Consider the following 13032-nt stretch of genomic DNA (forward strand, 5'->3'; position numbering starts at 1 on the left):
ACACACACACACACACACACACACACACACACACACACACACACACACCAGGAATCAGAATGACTTGGTGACTTTAGCTGGTGCATTGTAAGTTTTCCCAATATGGTTTAGTGGAAAAACGAAAAGGAAGAACGGCTTCGAAGGGATAGACAATCATTATTATCTTTTAATGGGGTATAGCTTCCAAATGGGCCAGCTCATTTAGCAATTAACGAATTGAAGGCAAGTCTGATTGACTGTGGGAGCTAAGGACTTGGAGTTAACCAGGCGCTATGTACGAGGTTTGTACAACTTCATGGATGGTGATGTCACTTATTGAAGTAAAGTAGGAGGAATAATATTGGAGGACAAAGGATACATTTAGATATGAGTGTTTCCCTTTCGGGCCTGTTAAAGTCATCTGAGTGGAGATCTTCCTTAGACATATGATGAATATACAAATCTGCTGTTGAGAAATGTTCGATTTTAAAACTAAAAAATTTCTTAAGTTCTAGACAGTTGAGTTTGTAGGAATCTGACACATTGTCATGAGTGAGCTGGAGACAGAGAAGAAAGCATCATTAGTAATGAGGTGGAAAGTAAACACTAGGTAGGTCAAATAATGCCTGAGTGGTGGCAGAGAGACTGCCAACAGGGATGGGAGAGAACTCTCAAGATGCCTGACTTGCGGGAGTGTGGAATGGATAAAAGAATAAGATCGTAGTTAAAGGAGAATAAGGTGTTGAAATGGCTTGCCTCCTTTAGTATTGGAGACACTCGAGGGCCAGTGGGACGGCTTAGTCAGTAAAGGTCCAAAACTGATGATGTAAGTTTGTTCACAAGACCCACGTGGTAGAAGGAGAGAACTGATTCCCCAAAATTGTTCTTTGACCTCTAAGTATGTGCTGTGGCACATGCTTCCCCAAAACAAACAAGTGTAATAGGGATACTTAAGTAGATTTAAAATCTGATGGAAATGATATAATAGAAAGAATTATAAAACGGTAAAGAAAACGTACAGTTGTTTTCAACTTAGGCTAGAGAATAGAAATGGATTTACAGTGGGAGTATTGCTGTAGGTCTGAAAGGGGTTAGACACAAAGGGATGTAGGCACTGATGGATCTACAGTTGTGGATATTAATGGTCTACCTGTAGAATATCAGAACCTTTAGTGATGAAGACTATGGACCAAGTTCTATAAAATTTGTAAAGTATCATTAAAATCCCTGAACCTTCCAAACTAACAAAGGTGGAAGCATTTACATGTCTGTTCTCTAGATCTACTATAAAATATAGTCATCAAAACAGAATAGAGGGCCCAGAAAGAAACCCATGCATTTATTGCCAGTTGTCTACTACAATAATGCCAAGAATATACAGTGGAAGAAGGACAGTCTAGGAAATTGTATTGGGAGAACTGGAAATCTAAGCATAATAATATAAGTGGCCCTTTTCAATATCATGCATAAAATTCATGCAAGAGGAAGCAAAGAGGCTAGGTTTGAAATTACAGAATGCTAGAAGCAAACAAGGGTAGTTTCTTGACATTGTTATTGGCAAAGAATTTTGTATAGATCTCCAAAGGGATATGAAAAACTAAGACAAATGGGACTGCATTCTAAACCCATGTGGCCAAGAAAGCAATCTACAGAGTAAAACAGTACACCATGCAGGGAGACATTTGCAAGCTGTATATTGGATAAAGGGGTTCATATGGGTAAGGAACTCCAAACTCAGTGGCAATTTCATTAACCACACTACTAGAAAATGCATAGAGAGCTGGAATAGATAATTTTCAGAGGGAGAAATATGAGTGACCAATAGGTATATAAACCCTCAACATAGCTAATCATCAGACAGACATCAATTAATATTGAGACTACTAAAAAAGCAAAACCCAGTGGACAAACACAGATTTCTGAACCTGGTGCCTTTGTGCCATTTTAACTTGCTGGGTAAATGAAGGCCTCTGTAGGTAGGGGAGGCTCCAGAGACTTGAAAGGATCTGAAACTGGGAGTTACACTTCTTTATAATTCATAATTCAGATACTTACAATGGCGTTTATTGACCAGTAAGTAAGTGGTTCATTCAATTAACTCTTTCTCTTGGTATTTCAGACAAAGGTCATTCATTAGTCACAACCCTTCTGATTTGTTTGCTATAATGACCAGTGAGACAGGCAGAGCATGAAGGTTAGTCTTACATGTTGTTAGTGACCATTTAAACTCTTACCTTTGGACATATTTGGCAGCTAGACATGATGGCTCATGCCTTTAATTGCAGCAGTGCTTTTAATTGGGAGGCAGTGGTAGGAAGATCTCTGTGAGTTTAAGGCCAACTTGGTCTTCTCAGGGAGTTCCAGTGTATCCAGGGATATTTAGAGGACCCTTTCACAGAAAGGAAGGAAGGAAGAAATAAAAGAAGAAAAGAAAGAAGGAAAGAAGGAAGGATGATGAATACACATACTTGGCAGTGAAAATATCATCTTGTTTGACTGGTTGGCACTTACTATTGTAATGTATGATTGGGTAATTTCATCCCCAGGACTCTACCCTAAAGAGGTAATTCTGTACATGAAAAACTGAGAAATATCCTAATGTTATGTAAAATGGTAACTAGTAGATACAACTGGTTGTTTAATATCATAGGCCTCATGGTCCATGGTGTTTGCCTGATGGGATATGCCAAACTCAATAAAAATAAAGATCACAAAATTATTTAGCAAGCTTTAAGTAATTTTAGTTTATAGTGTAGTTACAAAAAATGTTAAAACTATATGTTTGCTATAATTACAATGTAGTAAAAAATATAAGTTAGAGGCAATGTAGGAAACATAAAATATATAGTACTATAAAGTGGAATTTAGGTGAGATCATAATTTTATTTATTTTTTATTTTTATTTTTTTTTAGGTTTTTCGAGACAGGGTTTCTCTGTATAGCCCGAGCTGTCCTGGAACTCACTCTGTAGACCAGGCTGGCCTTGAACTCAGAAATCTGCCTGCCTCTGCCTCCCAAGTGCTGGGATTAAAGGCGTGCGCCACCACTGCCCAGCGAGATCATAATTTTAAATATTTGCTTTGTTTCCCAGATTTTGTATGAGATGTTTACATGATTTTCATTAAAAAATGATAGATGAAAGGATGGGAAGGTGAACAAACTTAGATTCAATAATAAAATAATATTACACACACACACACACACACACACACATACTTTTAAGGCAATGATTCCAAAAGAAAGTATCTGCTAGCAGCAGTAGACACACTATGTGAAAACCAATTCCTCTCATTCCCTAACAGAAAACCAACTGATCTGGTGTCTAACATAATTTCATCCCACTAAAAGGCATAAAATGGGTCACACTAGTTTATATTGAAAGCAAACTCTCTTAACTGCTGTTAGTAAGCCTGTCCTTTTCAATACTTCAGTTCATGTTTCACTTAAACAAGCCCATCATTCTGAGCCGATGGCACATCTTCAAGGAGTTCTTGAACTCGGAAGCGATTCAGAGCACACCAGCCTCAGTAGAGGCAGAGCTGGGAGTCACGGCAATCCTGGAGAAGCTAAACCAGCAGATCCCACCCAGACCTTTCCACAAGCAAAGCAGCACCACCAGCGCCAAACAGAGCACGGCCACCATCCTCAACCCTCAGCGCACATACTGTATGGGAGACCAGCTGAACGTCTGGTTGGTGGCCAAGGACTATTTTGGTCACAGGAAGGAGTATGGTGGGGACTTCCTGAGAGCCAGGATGTCCTCCCCAGCCCTGAAGGCAGGTGCTTCTGGAAAGGTGACAGACTTCAACAATGGCACCTACCTCGTCAGCTTCACTCTGTTCTGGGAGGGCCCTGTCTCCCTGTCTATCCTGCTAATGCACCCCAGTGAAGGAGTGTCAGCTCTCTGGAGAGCCAGGAACCAAGGCTATGGCAGAATTATCTACACTGGTCAGTTTCTTAATGGCACCTCCCCTGTCCTCACCGAATGTGGCTTTACCTTAAACACAAGTGCGGAGCTGTGTCAGTATCTGGATGCTCGAGATCACGAAGCCTTCTACTGCTTGAAGCTTCCGGGTGTTCCCTGTGAGGCCTTGACCCATATGACAAGCAAGAATAGTGATGTATCCTACCTCAGTCTTAAGGAGAAGCTCCTTTTCCAGAGGTAAACATGGTAGACTTTGGATCTGACCAAACTGTTGAATCCATTAACTTTGACTCACCAAACTGTCAGGTCAGTTTTGATTGAGTCAGAGTTAGGTCCATCTTCCAGAGGTAGCTCAGCTGGCATTCAGGGTTACCACTGGGACTGCTTGCTGGCTGAGAGGCGTGCAGCGGTGACGTGTCTTACACAGTATATATGCCTTGTTTTTCACTGTGTATAGTAATTCCAGATTCAATACTTCTTTTTTTATGAGCCAGTATTGCCTATAATGTATTCATGAAATACTGTCCCATGTACTATTAACTAAATGAGTAGGATCATTCTTCAGTTTACTCTATGCTTTAATCCAACCAATCAGAAACCCTTAGAAGTTGTACATCTGAATGGTCTCTTGAACTCACTCTTGTCTGTCACTGGTGTCTCTCATAGATGAGCTATGATCCGGCTTCAGTTAGATGGTACCAGTGATCTCAGGTGCTGCTCTCTGTCCTCACCCACGTTTCTCTTGATCTTTGGTCCACACCAAAGTTGATGTCTCCAAAACGTGTATACATTAATATATATCAACTTTTCCTTGCTTAAAACTATTCCTATGACTGCAGAGTTCTGAGGGTGAAACTCAGACTCTCACCTGTTCACTGGCTTCTTGTTTCACGTTCATGTTGTTCTCCTCTGGGTCAATCAAGCTGAACATCTATTTCACGAGTTGCCTTTCCAAGCCCTTGGGTCAGCTATTGTCTCCTGATGACTCCTTTGAAGAGCCTTTGGCCCCATAGCCCGAGAACTACTACGGTCAGAAGGACTTGTTTCTATGGTGTGTCCAGGAAAGCAGCTGGACAGAACAGCACCCTAGAAATTAAAGTTCAAATGCAGTTCAAACATGGGGACATAAGAAAGTAGGCCACAATTGACCTTCCTTCTCTACTAGACTCCACTTCTCTTCCTCCTTCTCTTGGTTTCCCCCCAAAATGCATGAAGAGATCTACAGCTTTGTCCTATGGATCAAATATTTATTTTTAATTTGAAAAATGATAATGGGATGAAGAGGTTGCTCAGTGGTTAAGAGCACTTAGTACTCTTCAGAGGACCCAGGTTCAATTCTCAGAACCCATATGGTGGCTTACAATAATCTAGAACTCTAGATCCAGGGGATTCAATGTTATTTTTCTGGCCACAATGGACACACACACACACACGTAGACAAAACACCCACACACATAAAATAAAAAGAAATTAAAGTTACAAACAGAAAACTAAAAAAAGAAAAGATGATCAAAGGGATATAGAAGTAAATCTTTTATTTTTGCATTGAGTATCTCAGAACCATCTCTTATCCTCAGAGAACGGGTCATTTATATTGAATTTCTGTCCTTTTTACTGGACACATCTCACCCTCTCTTAAGGTAGACTTCATCAAGCATGGATTGGAAGATCCAGCCTGACATAGTTTCCTGGTTATGTGTCAGGAAATCCAAAGTTCCCAAACGGCCGGAAAATCTATATGTAATATTACAGTATTAAAAAAAATAAAGCATGCACACATAATTATAAAAAAAGACACATTAAAATAAGTATACTTATACAACCAACATATACTTTAATCCTAATTCTAAGACAGTCTCAAATTTGGCTTTTGGAACCAAATTGACAACATGGCCAGGTCTTGATTGCTTACAGTATTCAGCCTTACCTAGGTTAGATGAAGGAGAATAAATCCTAGACTGTAATACACATTATTCTCACTTATGCTGAAAGCCCCTTCCTTGGGATTCTCAATCCCCCTTTGGTGTTGGAAAATATCTCCTTTGTCTTTCTTGGAGGTTTCTGCAGAACTGGTTTTGCAGTTCTTCCGGTCTCCGGTCAGCCCTAACTCTGAGTCCCACCTTCCTCCAGCAGCAATTCATTCTTAATCAAATAAGTCTGATTTCATACGATAAGGTCACCAGTTGGGTTTTTAGAACTGATGTCTAGAGGTGGTACTTATGAGGCTAAACGTTTGGAATATTCTAGCATACAAGAGAGATCTCATTCCTACTCTCAAGGAGATATTCAACTATGGAAAGCAGATTCCCAAAGAATTTGGGGAAGCAAATACGGGTGAGGATGAAGCATGAGAGATGGATATGCATAGGAGGTGGTATGTGGCCTGGTATTTACTCTGTAGGCCATTGAAGAAAAGTCATATAAGGGTTTTTTTTTACAGTATAATGAAACAGATTGGGCTCAAGCAAAGGACCATAAAGGTATATAATATAATAAGGTATAAAGGTATAAAAGGTATAAAATGTAATAACCTAGGTTAGTGTTGTCAGAGTAATGAATGTCCTTTTAGCTTCAGCTTCACCAAAGAAGTGAAAAAAACAAGTTCTTGAATTTGATGTGGAACAATTGAATTAGAAATTCTGAGATGAGGCTCTTCAACTGGAGAAACATTCTCCCAGAAAAAGCTTGATGAGGGCCCGAATTACTATTGTGGCAAAGATAAAGGCAATAGCTGCCATACAACAATCACACAGGAGTGTCCAACCCTAGGGCACTGTGACATGACATTGTGCTCTACAAATATGCTGGGCCACATCTCTCACTTGGGATTCATGATGCGTCAGGTTGAATATGCCTGAGAGCTAAAATTAGGGATGGGTAGCCAGCAGATACATAGATACACAGATAGATTTGGTTGATTGCATACCGAGGGTATGTGACACCCTGGATTTCCAGATTTCCCTAACATTAGGAGGGAACCCATTTTCTAAAATAGTGACCCATTTATTTTATTAGACTGCCTTAAGTGTGTCAAAAATAGCAATAACAACAACATTCACAGAAAATTAAGAGTGCTTCAATCCACCTTAACCAGAGACTCATTCTTAAAGATCTGGACAGATGTTAGAATAACTTATCTTCTCATTGCTTGAAGGCTCAACATAGGAGTTGAAGTGGTGAAGAATTTGTCCATCACGGCCTCACTGTGTAACAACAGTAAGTCCATGTGTTCTTACCAACTTATTAATGTAAATAAGTATCTTACTTTGAGACATATATATTCTACCTTAACCATTTTGAGCTCTTATTTTCTGGGACAAATGAGATACCTTGGGTTTTAAAGATGGAATTTTCTGCTTGGAAAATATTTAAAAATTTTTTAAAAATATATTTATTTTATGTGTGTTTTGCCTGCCTACATGTATGTGTATCGTGTGTGTGCAATGCTGGGAGAAATCAGAAGAGGGCATCAGAGCTCTTGGAGCTAGAAGATGGTTGTGAGCTATTGTGTGGTTGCTGGAACTGAACTGTGTCTTCTGCAGGAGAAGCAAAGTCTCTTAACCACTCAGAAAGTATTTTCACAGTAATTTTCATTGTGAATAAGATAACAAAATTCTAGGGAATTATAGCTACCTCTATTCAAAATGTTCAGGCTATATGTATTTACACTTGAAGGGGTATCCTTCAAAGTCAACAGTTGGGTCCTGGTACTTTGCTAGAATATCTCCAAAGGGTTGAGAAAAAAAATTGAACAATGTCTCCATTGTACTATAATTTTCCTTTCAGTTAAACTATGGCCCCCTTAAGATTCTACGAGCTGGCAATTCTGTGGCTCAGCTTTTTAATACATGGACTGAAATGGCTAGGACAATGTTAGCATGTTTGTAAAGTGTTTCTTGTCACCCTGGAATCTGAGTGAATTTCAGAAAAGTTCATTACTTCTCTGCCAGTCAACAGGTACACATGGACTCACTACCCTTTCTTTTCATGCATTCAGCAAATTCAGAAAGGGAAGACTAAATATTATTGTATAAAAATTATTCTGCTAAACCCAGTGGAGGGCATAGATATAAATAAGCCATGGTTCCTGCAGCTCACAGTCTGTGAGAAAGACAGACCCTTCTTCACTTGGGAAACCACTAGCCATGACCAATATTTATAAGAAAGACGGTTCTTCATCTCTTGAGGCAACTCGAGCTGTCATCACATCCTGTCTCCTGCCTAGACAGTGATTTCTATTAAAGTCGGGAAGTTTCTAACAAGATAATGCCAGGCTATTGTTGTAATTCTCATCATCACTGTAATAATTATCTGAGTCACTAACATTTCTGATATATGTAATTCCATATGGATGGACATAAGTCCCTAAATGCATTCCCTCAATCCCAAAGACGAAAATGTGCTTTTGAAGTAACAAATATAACACTGCCTATCCAAGTTTCCTCTGTTGCTGTGACAAACACCATGAGCAAAAGAAACTTAGGAGAGGAAGGTTTATTTGGGTTATGCTTCTAGGTTCCAGTCCATCACGGAGGGAAGCCAGGGCAGAAATTTAAGTAGGAACCTGGAATGCGGCCTGCTTAATATTCTGCAAAGAAATACCTCTGGCCAAAGAACTCATTTCTCAGCCAAGGAGGTATTGCAGGAGCTATGGAGAAATCTGCTTATTAGCTTGCTCACAGGGTCTTGCTCAGCTAGCTTTGTTATATAACCCAGGGCCCTATTTCAAGGGAATGGAGCCACCCACTGTGGGCTGGTTCCTCCTACATCACTTAGTAATCAAGGGAATCCAACACAGGCATGCCCACAGACCAATATGACTCTGGTGCTCCTCAGTTGAGACTTCCTTTCTCAGGTGATTTTACTCTGTGTCAAGTTGACACCTTCCTGAGTGGAATATTCAGTATGGGGTGATGAAGACAGTTTGAGCTATATCAACAGTGGAGTGTTAAGAACAGCAGGTCATGATCTCATTGTTTTTCTGCAGAAGGCAGACCACAGTGAGAATATCATGTTTGGTCTTAGACACAATGAAATATTGAAAGTGTTGTCATTATTATTAATCAGGGAACACAATTTTAGCACAAAGAGCATAGGACTCTCGTCTCCCAAGAGCATTTAAGCTCTTCCGTGAGTTAACAGCTTGAGAGTGAGGAGAGTTGATATTTCACCAAGGCCAATGTAACTGCTGAAATAGTCATCTCGCCCGCTGTTTATAGTTTCTTCTCCATGGGTGTTAGCTGTCTTACCCCCCTGGGTGGCTCTGGGGACAAGATAGATCCCAGGGAAACACTGCAAAGGTTCAAGAGAGAACAGATCCCTGCTCCAGGAAGAGCTACCAGGTAAGAACATTTTCTTCATCCCTCGAACATGATTAATATTAAATAAATATTTGTAGAAGTAAGGAAGGCAGACATAAAGAAGAAAACAAGGATGAAAAAAAAGAGGGAGAAGAAGAGAATAAAGAAACTAGTTTAAGATTTTAAATATTTTGTGATAATAAAAATTACTTATTCTGGAAGTTTTATTTATTTCTTTTTTGTTGTTGTTGTTGCTAGCGACCAAGAACAAGAAAAAGAAATGCCAGATTGGAATGAAGACTCCCTTCCCCAGTGGCTATACTTTGAGAGGAAGGTGGATTACAGCACATTGTGAACAGAATGAGTTCAGGGCGACTCAAGACATAAATAATTGCTTGGCACGAAAACTGATTTACCTCATGGGTGATTCAACACTGCGCCAATGGGTTTACTACTTAAACAAAGTTGTGAAAAGTATGTTTCAGTTTTAGTTTGAAATTATACTCATGTTGGGGAGTTTTTAATAATAATACAGTAATAATAATAACAGTAATGATAACAATAATATAATTTGCTCTCATCTGATCTTTATGTTATTACTACTTTCAATATGCCAAACTTTTGACTTTAAGCTGTTTTCATTTTTACAGATGGTTTATTATGTATTTTTTTTCTTGATGTGCATGGATGTTTTGCCTGTATGTACCATGCGCGTGCAGTGCCCATAGAACCCAGAAGAGGTCATCAGATCGCTTGGGACTGGAGTTACAGTTCTGAGTAACCATGTGGGTGCTGGGAATCTATCTTGGATCCTCTGGAAGAACAGCCACTGCTCTTAACTGCTGGGTCACCTCTCTAGTCCTAGGCTTTCAGTTTGAATACAAGCTGTATTTTAGGTGTTTAATCATAGGCACCAGCGCTGTCTCTCCTATTCATGTGTTCTAAGACCATCTTCACAAGTTTGTAAAGGTTCTAAGGCAGCTGATGTAAATTTGCTGCCTTGTCTAAGTACCACTTCTTTAGTTAGAAGTCATCACAGCCAGAGTTTTACAGATCGTGTGCACTTTTAAATGATGCTATGTCTTTTTGTTAAAAGTTTTATTGATTTGTTTCCCATCAGCCTTAAAATTTTTTGATCACCACGGAGCCGGACTCTTTAAAACTCACATCCTTCTGGATACTGAGCGACATATTTTGGTTCAGTGGAAAAAACACAGCCATCCTTTTGTTACTAAAAAGCAGTTCTCCATGAAAGATGACAACTATATTCCTCGGGAAATTGACCAGGTGGCAGGAGACAGTGGAACAGCAATTGTCATTGGTATTGGCCAGCACTTCAGACCCTTTCCCATCAACGTTTTCATCCGTAGGGCCATCAACATCAAAAAGGCCATAGAGAGACTGTTCTTACGGAGCCCCGAGACCAAGGTGATAATTAAAATGGAAAACATCAGAGAAATAAATGAAAATGCAGAGATATTCAGTGACTTCCATGGAAGCATTCAGAATCTTATTATAAGGGACATTTTCAGGGACCTCAATGTGGGTATCATTGATGCTTGGGACATGACAATTGCATATCGCAGTGAGGATGTCCATCCACCTGAGAGCGTGATTGAAAGTCAGATTGGCATGTTCTTAAACTACATTTGCTAGAGGGTCATAAGGTGGAGAAAATGTCTCCAGCCCCCCTACCTCTGTTCTCTCTAACCTCATAGGTACTTGCATAGACAATACAATCTGACACATGTGTGGCAGGAATTTCCCTGCCCAATCTGTTTTAAATATTAGTGTAGCAGGAGAACTGTGATTGAACAGGAAAAAGGGAGGCAGAACGAAGTGTGGAGAGAGAGAGAGAGAGAGACAGACAGAGAGAGTGAGAGGGGAGGTGAAAATGGAGGCAGGCATGGAGCAGCATGGCTTTAACTAGCCATAGGTAGATATGATACAAAAAAGCTAGCATGATTGGGATAACTTGTCTAAGCTGTGTTGGCATCTTACCATTATCAACTGGCCTTAAAATTATTGTGTGGGCATCTTGTGTTTTGAGAATTGTTGATATATAAATTTGTTTGTTTAATTATAAGCTTTAAGAGTTTAAATTTTCCCAGGTTACTGGGTATTGTGATATCTAACTTCTAGGTTGGCCGGGGAGCTAGGCCAGTGGGACTGAAATGGCCAGCTGGTGCTGGGCATAGTGTGGGAACTTGGTGGCAGAGCTGGGAAGCTTGCCGCCCGTCTCTTTTCTAATATCTCCTGCTACACACATGAGGAAGCGAATATTGAGAGTTGTAGCTAAATGTACATACCATAAAATTTGCCATTCAAATCACTTTTAATCCTCCAACTCAGTGGTGCTAAGTAAAGTCCTATGTCACACCACCGTTATTATAATACATGTTTTGAACAGTTTTATTAATCCCAAATGGAAATATCAAACCCATTAAACACCCACTCTTCACTTCCTCTGAGCCTCAGATCTTGGCATCTACAGCTATACTTCCGACCTCTATAAATTTGACTGTTTTAAACATCTCATATACATGAGATAATAAGAGTCACTGAACTCGTACCTGGTTTCTTTCACTTAGCACAATGTCTTTAAGGTTCAACCATGTGAAATGTATGAGAATGTCTTCTTTTTTGAAGAGTGAATATTTTTTTTTCTGTGTATGTACTATACTTTGATTTTTGGTTTATTTGTTGATGAACATTTAGTTTATTTTTGCCTTTTAGGCACTATATATCTCAGGGCTGTGGAGAGGATTACACATTTAAAGCCTTGTTTCCTCTTCTAAGTTTGATGTTTAAGTAGTAAATTATCACTATTTCTTATTTTTAAATGTTATTTGATTATTTATGTGTATGAGTGAGTGTGTCTGTTACTGAATGTCAGGTGTGTTTGAGGATGTCTGCAGAGGCCAGAAGCGGGCTTCAGATCTTTTAGAGCTGGAGTGGTTGTGGCCTGCCCGATGTGGGTGCTGGGAACTGAACTCTGGTCCTCTGGGAGTATGGCAAGTGCTCTTAACCATTCAGTCATCCCTCCAGTCACTGCTCTCCTTACTTTAAAGACATGTGCAGTCCAGAAACACATAGATTTAATGATCTGCTCAGAGAAAAGATAGTGCCTAGAAGAAAACTTCACAGGACCACAATGACAGTGTTCTTGCTTAGAAAAATTCCTTAAGATTTGATAACCAGTTGTTGCTTGGATTCTACTGTGATTCAGCAGCCACAGTCTAAAGCCTCCAAACTCACTGCATAAAACCATCTTCACATTATGGGACTATACAGACTTTAAGATTCTGATTCTAGGTGACCCAAGAAGTATGATACAGGAGTCTCTCCAGTGACCTCAGGTAACTTCATAAGCTTTCTAGAATCTTTCTCTTGATAGAAAATATAATTATCTACTTCTCAAGATTTGATATATTTTTACTAAGGATAATTCCCATGTTTGGATTATGTTTGTGAGTGAAAGCGAGTAAGACTATAAAGTTATAACATTAACGCAACGGTCAGGCCATACAGCTTTGGAGTAGACTCTTAAACAACCCACAATAAAAATATAAAAATTAAATTTTCTTTCCTTCAGATTTATTTTATGTTTAATTGGGTGTGCATGGGAGATGGTGGGTGGGTGTGGGTGTGTACATATGAATGCAAGGGTCAAAGAAGTCAGAAGAGGGTGTTAGTTAGATCCCCTGGAGCTCGAATTGCAGGAAGGTGTGAGCTGCTAGGACTCAGGTCCTTCAGGTCCTGCCCTGTCCAGTTCTTTTCCTTTCCTTTTCTTTCCTCTCCTCTCCTCTCCTCTCCTCCCCTCCCCTC

At 39.7% G+C, this 13032-nt stretch overlaps 1 protein-coding gene across 3 annotated transcripts in view; it reads left to right on the top strand.

The window, feature by feature from the left end:
• LOC114635029 (NXPE family member 2) overlaps positions 1–12784 on the top strand; it is an 83135-nt gene extending 70351 nt beyond the window's left edge. For all 3 annotated transcript variants that reach the window (XM_028783645.1, XM_028783646.1, XM_028783647.1), the window contains 4 exons: positions 3411–4141; positions 7059–7120; positions 9463–9678; positions 10325–12784. In XM_028783645.1, the coding sequence (XP_028639478.1) occupies positions 3411–4141; positions 7059–7120; positions 9463–9678; positions 10325–10860 (1545 nt within the window). In that variant the 3' untranslated portion in view covers positions 10861–12784. The remainder of the gene's footprint in view (positions 1–3410; positions 4142–7058; positions 7121–9462; positions 9679–10324) is intronic.
• Positions 12785–13032: the final 248 nt, after the last annotated feature.

Source organism: Grammomys surdaster, unplaced genomic scaffold, assembly GCF_004785775.1.
Source record: "Grammomys surdaster isolate TR1022 unplaced genomic scaffold, NIH_TR_1.0 1164, whole genome shotgun sequence".
Lineage (NCBI taxonomy): Eukaryota > Metazoa > Chordata > Mammalia > Rodentia > Muridae > Grammomys > Grammomys surdaster.